This window comes from Rhincodon typus, chromosome 2 (assembly GCF_021869965.1).
Source record: "Rhincodon typus isolate 14 chromosome 2, sRhiTyp1.1, whole genome shotgun sequence".
Lineage (NCBI taxonomy): Eukaryota > Metazoa > Chordata > Chondrichthyes > Orectolobiformes > Rhincodontidae > Rhincodon > Rhincodon typus.
The window spans coordinates 110567148-110584386 of NC_063333.1; the positions used below are offsets into that span (position 1 = coordinate 110567148).

At 42.3% G+C, this 17239-nt stretch overlaps 1 protein-coding gene across 5 annotated transcripts in view; it reads right to left on the bottom strand.

Annotated features, from left to right (window-relative positions):
* tbc1d7 (TBC1 domain family, member 7) overlaps positions 1-17239 on the bottom strand; it is a 70304-nt gene that overhangs the window by 22594 nt on the left and 30471 nt on the right. For all 5 annotated transcript variants that reach the window (XM_020512216.2, XM_048614804.1, XM_020512215.2 and 2 more), the window contains one exon: positions 12516-12653. In XM_020512216.2, coding sequence (XP_020367805.1) covers positions 12516-12653 — 138 coding nt within the window. The remainder of the gene's footprint in view (positions 1-12515; positions 12654-17239) is intronic.

A 17239-nucleotide genomic window follows, 5' to 3' on the forward strand; every position in this document is an offset into this window, starting at 1 on the left:
AAAAGACGTGGGGGCAAATTTTTTTCACACAGAGGGTGTGGAATGAACTTCCTGAGGAAGTGATGGATGTCGGCACAGTTACAATGTTTAAAGGACATTTGGATAAGTATATGAATTGGAAAGATTTGGAGTGATATGGGCCAGGAGCAGGCAGGTGGGACTAGTTTAGTTTGAGATTATGGACTGAAGGTTTGTTTCCATGCTGTACGATTATGTGTGCATTGTATATGAGCTCTGAACAGCCAGCTCAAAGCTATTCCCTAGACTGAGGAGACATTCTGAATCTTCTGTTGGGCAGTGTGGTGGCTCAGTGGTTAGCACTGCTGCCTCACAGCTCCAGGGAGCTAGGTTCAATACCAGCCTTGAGTGACTGTCTGTGTGGAGTTTACATGTTCTCCTCGTGTCTGTTTGTGGCTACAGATGTACACTAGGTGCAAAGTGGCTGCTCTTAATTGCTGAGATTAAGCAAGCATGCAGTGAAGGCAAGGTTCTTTTAATGATGAATTTTAACTTTCATATAGACTGGGATTATCAGACTAGCATATTCTGGCAGAAATAAAAAGTAACAAATTTATTTAGTGCATCTCGAGTATTTTCTGCAGTAGTACAAACTTGAATCAGCAGTGGGAATAATATATCAATTCAGCAATCAGCAATGAAACACAATTAGTGAACAAACTAGTTGCTCATGAATGTGTAACCAATGACAACTGTGGTGATGGAAAGCGAGAAACATGCTAAGGTTCAAGTAAAATAAAAGTTCAAGTTAAGTTAAGTAAAAAACGAAAGGTTTTTAAGTAAGACTGTCTTCGACAGGATAAGATAAAGACTGTCCAGCATAAACTGAATTTCTTAATGGATAAAGTAACAGATAATCAATGGGGCGATTCAAACATAATTGAACATGAAACAGATCCAATTTATACACCCATTGGACAAAAGACAACTACTTATCAAAAAGACAACTAAATACATAAGAGACCACACAAAAATAAAACTGCTAATAATAGTACAAATTTGGGCCAAAGACTAGCTAAGGGTAACAAAGCACCTGGGACAAACTACAAAAAAGGAGCACAAAAATGAATCTGGCAAGGAACATCAAAGTCAACACATCAAAACATTAACAATTAATTAGGAAAAAGGACAGTTAGAAGTAATGTGAGCCTCTTGAGGAGTAGGGCAGGTTTGTCAACAACAAATTTTATAGCACCTTTAATGTAATATAACACCCAAGGCTTATCATACGGCTATCGCATGATACTGAGCCACATCAGGAGACATTAGGTCATCTGATCAAATTTAAAGGCATTGTGTCTTAGACACGTGTCTCATGTGTATAACATTTGCAATAAACTCCACAAAGACAGTTGCCGAGGGTGGAATCAAACCCAGGTCCCTGGTGCTGTGAGGCAGCAGTGCTAACCACTGAGCCACTGTGCTGCCCCAAGAATATTTTATCCATTTCCCTATTAGAAGCTATTCACAGGATCCCTACAGTGTGGAAACAGGTCATTTGCTCCAACTCCACACCAGTTCTCTGAGGAGCATCCCACCCAGACTCACCCCCCTACCCTATCCCTGTAACTCTGCGTTTCACGTGGCTAATCCACCCAACCTACACGTCCCTAGACACTATGAGCAATTTAGCATAGCCAGTCCACCTAACCTGAAGGTAAATGAATTAACACCACAAGTAAATATACATGATTATGCCATTACAGAGACACAGCTGCAGGGCGACTAAAGATGTAAACTGAATGTCCAGGCAACTTCAATATTTAGGAGGGATTGACAAATAGGGAACAAAAATGGGCTGTTAGTAATAGAGTAAATAATGCAATAATAAGGAAGCATATTGGCTTGGAAAATCATGGTATGGAATCCGTGTGCATGGTGATGAGAAATACCAATGGGCAGAAAGTATTGGAGGGGTATCACCTATCGGCCTTTAGATAGGTTTGGTGATGCAATGGAAGGCTTAAACAGGAAATGAAAGCCACATGCAGTAACAGTACATTTTTAATCATGGACTTCAATCTAATATATCGATTACATAAACTAAACTAGCAATAATACTGTGGAGGAGGATTTCCTGGAGTGTACACATGATTTTTTTTTAGACCAATACATGAAGGAACTAATTAAAAAGCAGGTTATCCTAGACTGGGCATTGTGCAATGAAAAAAGGATTAATTAATAAGCTTATTATGGGGAGTACATTGTGCAAGAATGACCGTGAAACAACAGAATTGTTCATTAAGCTAGAGTGAAGAAGTTGAAATTGAAACTCGGGCCTGAATCTAAATAAAAGGGAACTACGAAGGTATGAGGCACAGGTCAGCATTGATGTGATTGGGGAACCTTACTAAATGAATCAACGGTGGATATGGATTGGGCAATATTTACCGAACATATGCATGAATTACAGCAATTATACATTCTTATCTGGTGCACACATAAATCAGGAAAGGTGACTCAACTATGGCTTATAAATGAAATTACATACAGTATTCGATCCAAAGAGGAGACATGTAAAATTGTTAGAAAAAGCAGTTAGCCTTACGACTCAGAATAGTTCAAAACTCAACAAAAGAGAATAAAAAGATTGATCCAGAGGGGGAAAATACAATGAGAGTAAACTCATAACTAAATGCAGGAGGCATGATGGCACAGTGGTTAGCACTGCTGCCTCACAGCGTCAAAACCTTGATTCTATTCTAAACTCGAGTGGCTGTCTGTGCGGAGTTTGCACTTTCCCGTGTCTGTATGGGTTTCTATCAGGTGCTTGGTTTTCTCCCACAGCCCAGTGGTGTGCAGGTTAGGTGGAATGAACATTCAAAATTGTTCCATAGTGTCCAGGGATGTATAGGCTAGGGAGATTATCTGTGGATAATATGGGGTTACGGGGAAAGGGTGGGATGCTCTTCGGAGGGTTGATGGAGATTCAATGGGTTAATTGTCTCTATCTGCACTGTAGGGGTTGTATGATTCTATTCTATTTTATGATTCTATACTTGTAGTGGCCATAAAAACTAACTGTAAAAGCTTCTGTAAAAGCGAAAAAAGACTGCTGATGATCTTGTTAGAAATGTGGGAAATTATGATGGGGACCAATGAAAAGGCAGAAGAATCGAACATATATCACAAAACAGGACACAGATAATTTCCCAGAAATAATAGAGAACCAAAGATTCCTAGTGTGAGGGAGGGAATGAAGAAAACCTGTATTAGTAAGAAAAAGTGATGCTACAGCAATTAACAGAGTTAAAGGCCAACAAATCCCCAGCATAATGTACACTCCAGAGTACCAAAGGAAATGATCCTAGAAATAAAGGATGTATTGGTGGTCACCTTCCAAAATTTGATAGATTCTATAGTAGTTACTACAAATTGAAATTGGAAACTGTAACCCTGCTATTCGAAAAGGAGGGAGAAAAAACACACAGAATTACAGACTAGATTGCCTGACCTCAGTAATGGGGAAAATGCTAGAGTCTGTTATAAAAGTGGTGATAATAGAACACTTGTAAAGCATTAATGAGATTAGACCATAAGATGTAGGAGCAGAATGTGAGCTTATCTGGCCATTCGGCCTATCGAGTATGCTCTACCTTCAATCATGGCTGATATATTTCTCAACCCCATTCTCCTGCCTTCTCCCCATGACTCCTGATCGCCTTACTAATCAAGAACCTGCCTTTTTCTGTCTTAAATACAGGCAGTGACTTTGCCTCCACAGTCTTCTGTGGCAACCAATTCCACAAATTTGCCACCTCTGGCTGAAGAAATTCCTCCTCATCTCAGTTCTGAATGATCATCCCTTCACTCGGAGGCTGTGTTCTTGTGTCCCAGTCTCTCCTACAAGTGGAAACATCATCTCTATGTCTGGTCTATCCAGGCTTCTCAGTATTTTGTAAAGTATTCATCTTTCTAAACTCCATGGTGTACAGATACAGAGTCCTCACCGCTCCTCGCATAGGTTGACAGGCTGGAGATTGGGTATAGATATTGCAGGATTGTATGGGCAGAGAAGGCTACAAAAATGGAGAGGAGCAAAGCTATGGAGAGATTGGAAAACAGGGATGGAATTTTAATCAACAGGTTGCTGGGGCGAGAGCCAATGTAGCTAAGTAAACTGCACTTGGCGTGACTTAAAACACAGGCAGAAAATTTTGGATGACTTAAGTTTACAGAGGATAGGACATGGAGAAGCTAGTCAGAATGCACTTCAGTAGTCAAACCTAGAGATTAGAAAGATATGATTTGACATTTTTGGCAGGTGAGCGGAAACAGATGAAGTTGAACAATGTTATGGAGATACAAATAGACAATAGTGATGCAAATGTGCTTTTAATCTCACTGAGGTAAAATATAACAAAGTAGCAGAAACAGAGATGAACTTGATGGCTAGGAAACAGCTTGGATCTAACCAAAAACAAGTTTCAAGTCTATCATATATTAAAAGTCGAATTTTTGCTCACCCACTATTGGATGTTGACTCAACACCTTGATGTTGTCAGCAAACACTGGCAAGTTAACCAAGTCTAGAAGAAGGGACAAGGAATATATATTTTGGAACACTAGAGGTTACTATGTGGGAGTAAGAAGAGAAGCTGTTGCAAGAAGCATTTTGATTGACAGCACAAGGAGAATGGGAACCACATGACAGCAGACACATTAAGCTGGATGGCAGTGGGGAGTCATTGAAGCAGGATGGAGCGGTCATTTGCAACAAAGGTTACAAAAAATTGAGGTGGCTGAGAAAAGATATAGTTTACTTATATCACAATCACACTGGCTGAGATTTAGTGATCCATGTGAGATGGGGGCAGACACCTTCAAGGGTGAAGAACTCCCGAACATTAAGAAAGCACGCCAATCAAGCTCCAATTAGTTATTTAAGAGCTGAATAGTAAGATGCATCCTAGATTTCATCACTGCAGGGTGAAAAGACAAGTGCTTTTCTCTTTGGGTCCTACAGGGTAGTGTTCACAAAAAGGAAAGGGACGGGTCACAGGCAAGGACAGGGGAGTAACCTTGAGCAGCTATCCTCTTCCCACTTCCCCAACTCTCTCACTTCCCAAGATTGGGGCAAATTAAGTAGCCCCCTCCCCCACAACTTCCTTGGTCAATCTGGAAAGCAGGTCTCCCTGGTTTCACAGCTGGGAAAAATTGCCACTCTTCTTGCCTTAGGGAAAGCAGGTAATCATGCCAGTGTCGTCGAGGCCCAAAATTATAGCAAATCAGGAAAATTGGAACTCGTTGCTCAACACTTAATTGTTGAAGCTGCGGTGTTTGAAGAGCATTCCTCCAGCCCAATTATTCTTAACACCTTCCATGTCTCCTCCAGGGAGGAATTATCGCATCCAATGAAAATCTTTTATGATTTTGAGAAGAATTGTTTCAATACTGTAGGTGTAGTTTGGCAGATGGGAAAAACAGTGGGGTCAAAGATTTTTAGAGGAGAAGAGTAATGAAGGCAGATTTGTAACAGAGAGGGATAACACCTTGAGACAGAAACACTGGCAATATTGTTTACCACTGGTACAGGGAGAGGAAGTAGGATGGTCAGCAGTTTATGAAAAAAGGTTGACAGCATAGGAGATGCATCTCATGGATAAGATAGGACACGAACAGAAATGGGAGAGGAATTAGAGAAAGAGACAAATTCGGAACATGACGGGGGAAGCAGCAGTGCAGGTTTGGCCTAGTGGGCTCGTGGAAGGAATGCTGCAGAGGCAGCTGACAGAATCCCGTTATACCCATTGATGGAGATAAGCATGGAGGAAACATGTAGTGGTATAAGATGACACTTTGAAGGATAGAAAAAAAACCCAGGATTATCTATTCATTCTGGGACAATACTGGAGTTGACAGCAGTTTTAGCAAAGAAGGCCAGGACTTTTTTACAGTTCAGCCAAATATGTCAGTGAATGGTTAAACAACTTATCAATTATATCCTAGAAGGTTTGTGTCCTTTGGACATAAGGGAATGGACGTGGAAGTCATACCAGGGGAAAGATCAGGTGAGAAATGCTAGAAATACAGGTTCCAATGGAAAGTCATCGACCTGAAATGCTAATGCTGTTTTTCTCTCTCGGCAGATGCTGCCTCACCTGCTGAGTATTCCTGGCATTTTCTGTTTTTAATGCACAAATTGTACATGGAAGGTTAAAAGTGGTTTGATAAAAGTTTTCAACTTATTAAAGGTAACAGATAGAGTAGATTTGGAGAAAGTACTTCTTCACTCAAAGGCTAGGACTAGGGGACACCATTAAAAAATTAGAGACAGATCTTTCAAAAATAAATATTAGAAAACACCTCTTCACCCAAAGGATGATACAAGTTTCGAACTTCCTTTTACAAATGGCAATTGATGTGACCTAACAATTTTTGTTGGTCAAAAGTTTCAAGTCAGGTTTCAAATCAGACATGATCTCATCAAATGGCAGAACAAACTTGAGGAGCTAAATCCAATGCTCCTACACTCTGCATGAAGAGTACTTGATGTACAGCATCTCCACCAGGAAAAATACACTTGCTACAAACCACGGCTGACAATTTTGCTTCCTGCAATGAAAGGGCTGTCCTACAACGAAAGAATTAGTAGAAACAGGCCTATAGTTTCTGTAGGTTTCAAAATGAGAAACATTGAAACATTCCTAGGAGGACTGGATACTGGGAACTTGTATCCATTTCCGGGGGACCTTAGAACTACAGGTCATCAGATTAAAGAATCAGATAATTAGGACTAAGATGAGGAAAAACTTCTTCACTCAAGGTGGTGAATCTTTTTATGTCCCTACCTGACAGGACTATATTAATGAGAATAAGAATGGTACTATTTGGAAAGTGAACAAATTACAGTATAAAAAAATGAACTTGCAGTAGATTTTCAGCCATAATCTTATTTAATGATGGAGCAGGTTCTGGAAGCTATCATTTAAGCCTTGTTCCAATGACATATTTTGCTGTATGCATGTGCATCTATGCACAGTGTAATCAAGGTGTGCAAACTTGAAAGGTGTATGTCTGGTGTTGAGTGTAAAGAACTAATGTCTACTGACTGAATGTTGTTTGTTGACCCACAAGGAGGATTTCACTGGTCACCAAGTTTAATTCAGTAAGGTGTTTGACAAGATTCCACCTGGTAGATTGGTTAGCAAGGTTAGATCACATGAAATACAGGGAGAACTAGCCATTTGGATACAAAATTGGTTCGAAGGTACAAGACAGAGCGTAGCGGTGATGGGTTGCTTTTTGGACTGGAGACCTGTGATCTGGTGTGCCGCAAGGATCGGTGTTTGGTCTACTGCTTTTTGTCATTTATATAAATGATTTTGATGTGAATATAGGAGGTAAGGTATTTGCAGACGGCACCAAAATTGGTGGTGTAGCAGACGATGAAGAAGGTTACTTCAGAGTACAATAGGACCTAGATCAGATGGGCAAATGGGCCAAGGAGTGGCAGATGGAGTTTTAGATAAATGTGAGGTGCTGCATTTTGGTAGGGCAAATCTGGCCAGGACTTATGCACTTAATGGTAAAGTCCTGAGGAATATTGCCAAACAAAGGGGCCTTGGGAGCAGATTCAAAGTTCCTTGAAAGTGGTGTCACAGGTATATAGGATAGTGAAGGTGGTGTTTGGTATGCTTGCCTTTACTGGTCAGTGCATTGAGTATAGAAGTTGGATTGTACAGAACATTGATTAGGCCACATTTAGAACACTGTATTCAATTCTGGTCTCCCTGATGTAGAAAAGATGTTGGGGAGGTGATGGCCTCGTGGTATTATAGCTGGATTGTTAATCCAGAGACCCAGATAACATCTGGGGACCCGGGTCTGAATCCCGCCATGGCAGACGGTGGAATTTGAATTCAATAAAATATCTGGAATTAAGAATCTAATGATGACCGTGAATCCATTGTCGATTGTCAGAAAAATGTATCTGGTCCACTAATGTCCCTTAGGGAAGGGACCTGCCCTCCTCACTTGGTCTGGCTTACATGTAATTCCGGATCCACAGCAATGTGGTTGACTCTCAACTGCCCTCTGGGCAATTAGGGACAAGCAATAAATCCTGCCTAGCCAGCGATGCCCTCATCTCGTTAATAAATAAAAGAAAAAAAAATCTTGAAAGGTTTCAGAAATGATTTACAAGGATGTTGCCAGGATTGGAAGGTGTGAACTATAGGGAGAGGCTGAACAGGCTGGGGCTATTTTCCCTGGAGCATCTGAGGTTGAGGGATGACCTTATAAGAAGTTTATAAAATCATGAGGGGCGTGGATAGAGTGAATAACCAAGGTCTTTTCCTCAGGGTAGGGGAGTCCAAAACTAGAGGACATAAGGTGAGAGGGGCAAGATTTAAAAGGGCCTAAGCGGCAACCTTTTCACTCAGAGGGTGGTACATGTATGGAATCAGCTGCCAGAGGAGGTGATGGAGGCTGGTACAATTACAACATTTAAAAGACATCTGGATGGGTATATGAATGGGAAGGGTTGAGAGGGATACGGGCCAAATGCTGACAAATTGGACTAGATTCATTTAGGATATCTGATCGGCATGGACGAGTTGGACCAAAAGGTCTGTTTCTGTGCTGTACATCTCTGACTCTCTAATGACAGAACGGATCAATGTCATAACTGATTATCTCATGTTTCTGTGCTGTACATCTCTGACTCTCTAATGACAGAACGGATCAATGTCATAACTGATTATCTCAGTTTTGGCAAAACAAGGAGCTACTGTCACATACTGATTGCTACATCAGCATACTGGACAAGTCAGATCTAAAACATGAAATGTTAACTGTCACCAAAGATGTAACCTGACCTGCTGAGTACTGCCATGATTTTGAGTTGATGGTATTTCATCAGACCTGGAGGCATTAGAGATATATAGTTTATAAGCAAGAATGCGTTAACAGGGTGAGTGACAGCACTGAGTATAGGAGTTGGGATGTCTTGTTGCAGCTGAACACGATATTGTTAAGGCCACATTTGGCTTACTGGGAGCAGTTCTGCTTGCCCTACGACAGAAAGGAAATTATTAAACTAGAAAGAGTGCAGAAAATATTTACTAGAATGCTACCTGGACTGGAAGGTTTGAGTTATAAGAAGAGGCTGGATAGGCTGGGACTTTTTTTTCCCTGCAGCGTAGGAAACTGAGGGGTGACCTTATAGGGGCCTAAAATATCATGAGAGGCATACCTAAGGTAGATAGCCAACAGCTTTACCCCAGGGTAGGGGAGTACAAAGTTAGAGTGCATAGGTTTAAGGGTGAGAGGGGAGAGATACAAAAGGGTCCAGAGGTGCATTTTTTTTTCCCCACACAGTGGGTGGTGAGTATCAGGAACAAGCTGCTGGAGAGGTAGTGGTGGAGGTGAGTACAATTTTGTAAACTAAAAAAAAATTTGGATAGGTACATGGATGGGATACATATCGATCAAACGCAGGCAAGTGGGACTAGTTTAATTGTGAAAACTGGGCTGCATAGACAAGTTGGGCCAAAGGATCTGTTTCCACCCTGTAAATCTCTACGACTCTAAGTGTTTCAAGAAGGTGCAAGTGCCAGAATGATAAACAGCTGCCATCCAAAATGGAAGGAAATAATGGCAGAAAAGCAAACTAGGAAAGAAAAAGAAAACTAAATAGGTAGAGCTTACAATTTAAAATTGAATCTGCAAAGTTGTAAAATAGCCAGTTGAAAGATATGCTGATCTTGAGCTTATGTTAAGCCACTCTGGAAAACAAAGGAGCAGAGGACAGAAAAGAATCAGAGTTGAGAACTAAAATGGCAGGCCACTGAAAGCATGGGGTCAGGATTGCAAACTGAATAATCGTGTGCTGCAAAGTAGTCACCTAGTCTGTGTTTGGTCTACCCCAATTCAAAGAAGGCACAAGGCTGTGAAAAATATTCTGCATAATTGAATAGGGTACAAGTTAATCAAAGTTTCATCCTGAAGCAACGTTTGGAGCTTTGGACAGTGAAAAAGAAGTGGACAAGTAGACGCTGCATCTCATCTATGTGCTTGCAAAAATGCCAAGGAAAAGTAAGGGGTTGTTGGGGCATGACAGATAAAGCAATGCCTTTGAAATGTTGATAAAGGAATTAGAAGACCTGTTCAGTGGTGATATTACAATGGGGTTAGTGAAAGTATTGGAAGATAAAACTGTTAAATACAGAGTCTATTGGATTGAAGGGGAGGACAGAGGGATCTTGGGATGCTTGTAACCACAGATCCCTTAAGGTGGCAGGACAGGTTAATAGAGTAATTAAGAAGACATACAGGATCCTTGTCTTTATCAGTCAAGGCATAGATTATGAAAGCAGGCAAGTCATGCTGGAGCTGTACAGACTTTAGTTAGGCTACAGCTAGAGTAGTATGTGCACTTCTAGTCACCATGCTGTGATTGGATTGGATGGTGTGCAAAGGTTATTCACCAGAATGTTGCCTGGGAGGGAGCATTTCAAAGAACAAAGAACAGTACAGCACAGGCCCTTCGGCCCATCAATCATGTGCCAACACATGATGCCTTTCTAAACTAAAATCTTTTGCATCCATGCAATCCATATCCCTCTATTTCCTGCCTATTCATGTACCTGTCAAAATGCTCTTAAATGTCGACACTATATTTGTTTCTGACTCCTCCGGCAATGCATTCCAGGCACATACCGCTCTATGCAAAAGACTTGCCTCTCACGTCTCCTTTAAACATCCCCCTTCTACCTTAAACATAGTAATTGATATTTCTACCCTGGGAAAAAGATTCAGACTATCCAGGCCTCTCATAATTTTGTAAACTTCTATTAGGTAAACTCCACCTCCAATATTCAAGTATAAACAAACCAAGTTTGTCTAATTTCTCCTCATAGCTAATACCGTCCAAACCAGGTAACATCCTGGTAAATCTTTTCTGTACCTTCTCCAAAGCCTCCACATCCTTCAGGTAGCTACAAGAATTGTACGCAATATTCCAAGCTAAAGTTCTATACAAGGGCAAGAATATTTTCATACACTATGCCCCAAGCAACGAAAGCAATCATGCCATACGCCCTCGACCACCTTATCCACTTGTATTGCTACTTTCAGAGAATCATGGACCTATATGCCTAGATCCCTCTGAATGTTAATGCTTCTAAGGATTATGCCATTTACTGTATACTTCCTGGCTGCATTAGACCTTCCAAAATGCATCAATTCGCATTTGTCTGGATTAAATTCCACATGCCTTTTCTTCACCCAAGTTTCCAGCCTATCTATCCTGCTATATCTTTGGGCAATCCTCCTCACTGTCTGCAGTCTTCCCAATCTTTGTGTCATCTGCATTTACCCTTCCAAAGTTACTCTCTGTTTTATATGTTTCAGCTATAAATAGAGGCTGAATAAGTTTGTGTTGTTTTTCTTGGAGCAGAGAAAGGTGGCGGGGCGGGGGTACCTGATAGAGGTGTAGAAGATTATGAGGATAATCAGGGTGTATAGAGCTTATAAAATGTGATAGGGTTGGCTGAACAGTCAATAATAAGACAGCATAATTTTAAAGAGGAAGGAAAGAGGTTTAGAGGGGATTTAAGGAGAAAGTTTTCACTCAGAGGTGGGTGGGGTTCTGGAATGCACTGCCTGGAAGGGGTAGTTGAGGCAAGAAACCTCACAACCAGAAAAAAGTATTTGGATGAGCACCTGAAGTGTCATAACATTCATGGCAACGGGCCTAGTGTGGGAAAGCAGGACTTGTGTGGGTTTTAGGTATGTTTTTGGGCAATTCAGACCTGATAGGCCGAAAGATCTCTTCTGTATTATGAAGCCTATCGTTTTCAGAAATAGGGTAAGATCAGGGCAGAAGAGCTTGAAATAGAATGGACACTATCAAGGATTCTAACAACACAATGGAGCATAGGAGAGAATCATTGGTTAAAGGAAAAAGGGAGACATTCCACAAGTGCTAATACAGAAGACTGCATTATCGGAACAGATGTGACAGTGATGGAGAAAGGGAAGAATGAAATTGGTTGTGGGATTCACGGGACTTATAGTAAACAGTGTTTGAAAATCTTGCCCTGTAAAAGACAGAGAAATTGAAGGGAAGAGTCATCTAGTTGAGTTATGGTATGAGGGAGAGAAGAGTGGCTGTCAGTGTTAACCATCACAGCATTCGCAGTATTTTGCTTTAACATACTGGTTAAGTCTTATGTCTAGTGGTACCAAAAGTAGCTCGGGTAGATTTACAAATTATACTAATTTATAATTTTCAAAATTGAAGCAAACTAGGTGAGGCACTATAGCTTAACTAGGTATTGTCTACTCAGCAAATAAGGAATTGTTTGCATGCAGACAACACCATGACAAATTCTCCTCCTGCTTTTAGTAGTGAAGCCAGAATAGAAAAAGGTACATGGAAATGCTCATACTGTCTTAACCAATTACCATTCATGACAAATGCGAACTGTGTTAATTCATTAACTTAATTCTTGCTGGACACACAAACAATTTACATTTAGCATGTCACTTACCAAGTGAGCTACTGAATCGCTGTATTTATTATTGAATTGGTTCACAAAGTATTTGACTAGCCAGTAGGCATCAACATCATTTTCCACCATTTCATCCATTGCTTCTGCTATTGCAATAAAAACTGCATCTTCAGGTTCCTGAGTTGAAAAGATTTAATTATAACATTATTTTTAAAGTCAGCATGCCATAATTACTAGAGATGACAAGGTGTAGAGCTGGACGAACACAGCAGGCCAAGCAGCATCAGAGGAGCAGGAAGGCTGACCCTTCTTCAGCGTCAGCGGCCTTCATTTTTCAGTAGCAGAGGGAGAGGCGACAGCGAGGACCAGGGGGCTGCCGGGAAGGTAAGTTTTCCCTCTTAAAGGGCTTACCTCGAGCGTCAGTGGCCTTCATTTCTCAGCAGCAGATGGAGAGGCGACAGCGAGGACCAGGGGGCTGCCGGGAATATATTTGGGCAGCGGCTGAACCCAAGACACTAAACGTGTAGTTTCTCCCACCCGCCCTCCTCCTCTAACCAAAAAAAAAGGACTCTGTGGTATGTTGCTAAGGTAAGGCTTTTATACTTTTTCTATTTCTTCTGTATCGTGTAATTGTTTAAAAATTTACTTTTTTTTTTATTTATCTACGAATTGGTTATTTGAAAAGACCATAGCAGAGAAGTATCAGAAAGTATTTAACTCATAAATTGATATAAAGTAATAAACTAAGTAGAGATGACTGGGCAGGTGATGTGCTGTAGCTGTATGATGTGGGAGCTGGCTGATCCCATTGTGAACAGCAGTGACCACATCTGCAGCAAGTGTTGGTTGCTGGAAGAACTCCGGCTCAGAGTTGAAGATCTGGAATCTGAGCTTCAAACACTGCGGCACATGCGGGAGGGGGAGAGTTACCTGGACGCTTTGTTTCTGGAGGCAGTCACACCTGGTAGATTAAGTAATTCAAATTCAGTTAGTGACCAGGGACAACAGGGTGTGACTGCAAGTGAGATAGGTAGGGGGATCCTGAGTTCAGGAGTGGAGGAGCCTCAGCTTTTGACCTTATCCAACAGGTACGAGATACTTGCTCCCTGTGTGGATGAGGAAAAAGGCTGCGGGGAGGATGAGCCAGCTCACCACGGCACCATGGTGCAGAAGGCCATTCAAGAGGGGGGAGCAAAAAGACAAGTGGTAGTTATAGGGGATTGTATAGTTAGGGGGATAGATAGTATCCTTTGCAAGCCGGATTGGGAGTCCCGCATGGTGTGTTGCCTGCCCAGTGCCAGGGTGCAGGACATCTTTGACCGGCTTGAAAGGATATTGGAGCGGGAGGGGGAGGATCCAGTTGTTGTGGTTCACGTTAGGACCAACAACATAGGCAAGGCTAGGATGGAGGACCTGTTTGGGGATTATCAAGCACTAGGAACAAAATTAAGGAACAGGTCCTCGAGGGTCATAATCTCTGGATTACTGTCCGAGCCACGTGCAAATTGGCTTAGGGATAAGAAAATTAGGGAAGTAAACACGTGGCTAAGGGAGTGGTGTAGGAAAGAGGGGTTCCATTTCATGGGGCATTGGCATCAGTTTTGGAACCGGAGGGATCTGTACCGATGGGATGGTCTCCACCTGAACCGATCTGGAACCAATGTTCTAGCGAAAAGGATAAATAGGGTGGTCACTAGGACTTTAAACTAGTGAGTTGGGGGGAAGGGAAAGGGAAAACGACAGGGAGTATGATGGTAAATAAAAAGGTAACAGCAGGTTAGCATGTGCGCAGGAGGGTTTAAGTTCAAGGCAGAATATGAAAGAAGCAAAAAGGAAGGATAACTCAGGAGATATTATTAGAGATGTTGGAAATCATGTGGGCAAGAAAACTAGCATAAAGGCACTTTACCTGAATGCTCGTAGCATTCGTAACAAGGTTGATGAGTTAACGGCACGGATCATCGCGAATGAATATGATTTGGTAGCCATTACGAAGACATGGTTACAGGATGGTCACGACTGGGAGTTAAATATCCAAGGGTACCAGACTATTCGGAAGGACAGACAGGAAGGTAAGGGAGGTGGTGTAGCTCTGATATTCAAGGACGACATCAGGGCGGTGCTGAGAGATGATATAGGTTCTATGGAGAATGAGGTTGAATCCATTTGGTGGAAATTAGAAATTCTAAGAGGAAAAAGTCACCGATAGGCGTAGTCTATAGGCCACCAAATAATAACATCACATTGGGGTGGGCAATAAACAAAGAAATAACTAATGCCTGTAAAAAAGGTACGGCAATTATCATGGGGGATTTTAATCTACATGTAGATTGGGCGAACCAGCTCGGTCAGGGTAGCCTTGAGGAGGAGTTCGTTGAGTGTATCCGTAATAGTTTTCTTGAACAGTATGTAATGGAGCCGACGAGGGAGCAAGTTATCCTAGATCTGGTCCTGTGTAAAGAGACAGGAATAATTAATAACCTCATAGTTAGGGAGCCTCTTGGAAGGAGTGATCACAGTATGGTTGAATTTAGAATACAGATGGAGAGTGTGAAGATAAAATCCAATACCAGGGTCCTGTGCTTGAACAAGGGGAACTACAATAGAATGAGGGAGGACTTGGCTAAAGTAGACTGGAAACAAAGATTTTATGGTGGGACAGTTGACGAGCAGTGGAGGACTTTCAAAGCAATTTTTCAAAGTGCTCAGCAAAAGTATATTCCAGTGAAAAGGAAGGACTGTAAGAAAAGGGGTAATCTGCCATGGGTGTCTAAAGAAATAAGGGAGGCTATCAAATTGAAAGAGATGGCATACAAAGTGGCCAAAAACAGCATGAAACTAGAAGATTGGGAAAACTTTAAAGGTCAACAGAAAGCCACAAAAAGAGCTATAAAGAAAGGTAAGATAGAACATGAGAAAAAGCTAGCACAGAATATAAAGACAGATAGCAAAAGTTTCTATAAATATATAAAACGAAAAAGAGTGGCTAAAGTAAATGTTGGCCCTTTAGAGGATGAGAAGGGGAATTTAGTTATGGGATATGATGAAATGGCCGAGGCATTGAACAGGTATTTTGTATCGGTCTTCACAGTGGAGGACACTAATAACATGCCAGTAATTGATAAAGAGACGAAGGTAGGTGAGGACCTGGAAACAATCATTATCACGGAAGAGGTAGTGTTGGGCAAGCTAATGGAGCTAGGGATTGATAAGTCTCCTGGCCCCGATGGAATGCATCCCAGGGTGCTAAAAGAGATGGCAGGAGAAATAGCAGATGCACTGGCGGTAATTTTCCAAAATTCGCTGGACTCTGGGGCAGCCCCAGCAGATTGGAAAACAGCAAATGTGGCGCCACTGTCTAAAAAGGGAAGTAGACAAAAGATGGGGAATTATAGACCGGTTAGCTTAACCTCTGTAGTGGGGAAGATGCTTGAGTCTATTATCAACGAAGAAATAGCAAGGCATCTTGATAGAAATTGTCCCGTTGGGCAGACGCAGCATCGGTTCATGAAGGGCAGGTCATGCTTGACAAATCTTTTGGAATTCTATGAAGACATTATGAGCAAAATGGACAATGGGGACCCAGTGGATGTGGTGTACCTAGATTTCCAAAAGGCCTTCGACAAGGTGCCGCACAAGAGGCTACTGCATAAGATAAGGATGCATGGTGTTAAGGGTAAAGTATTAGCATGGATAGGGGATTGGTTGACTAACAGGAAGCAAAGAGTGGGGATAAATGAGTGCTATTCTAGCTGGCAGTCAGTGACTAGTGGTGTGCCTCAGGGATCGGTGTTGGGACCGCAATTATTTACAATTTATATAGATGATTTGGAGTTGGGGACCACGTGTAGGGTGTCAAAGTTTGCAGATGACACTAAGATGAGTAGCAGAGCAAAGTGTGCAGAGGACTGTGAAACTTTGCAGAGGAACATAGATACATTGAGTGAGTGGGCAAAGGTCTGGCAGATGGAATACTTGAAGCTTGTGAAATCCACACTGATACCATTGGGCTGCAGGGTTCCCAAGCGGAATATGAGTTGCTATTCCTGCAACCTTCGGGTAGCATCGTTGTGGCACTGCAGGAGGCCCAAGATGGACATGTCGTCTTGGAATGGGAGGGGGAGTTGAAATGGTTCGCGACTGGGAGGTGCAGTTGTTTAGTGCGAACTGAGCGTAGGTGTTCTGCAAAGCAGTCCTGCAGAATGGGAGGGGGAGTTGAAATGGTTCGCGACTGGGAGGTGCAGTTGTTTAGTGCGAACCCTGCAGCCCAATGGTATCAATGTCGACTTCACAAGCTTCAAAATCTCCCCTCCCCCTACCGCATCCCAAAACCAGCCCAGCTTGTCCCCGCCTCCCTAACCTGTCCTTCCTCCCACCTATCCCCTCCTCCCACCTCAAGCCCCACCCCATCTCCTACCTACTAACCTCATCCCGCCCCCTTGACCTGTCCATCCTCCCTGGACTGACCTATCTCCTCCCTACCTCCCCAGCTACACTCACCTTTACTGGCTCCATCCCCGCCTCTTTGACCGGTCTGTCTCCTCTCCACCTATCTTCTCCTCTATCCATCTTCTATCCACCTCCCCCCTCTCCCTATTTATTTCAGAACCCCCTTCCCCTCCCCCATTCCTGAAGAAGGGTCTAGGCCTGAAACGTCAGCCTTCCTGCTCCTCTGATGCTGCTTGGCCTGCTGTGTTCATCCAGCTCTACACCTTGTTATCTCAGATTCTCCAGCATCTGCAGTTCCTACTATCTCTGCCATA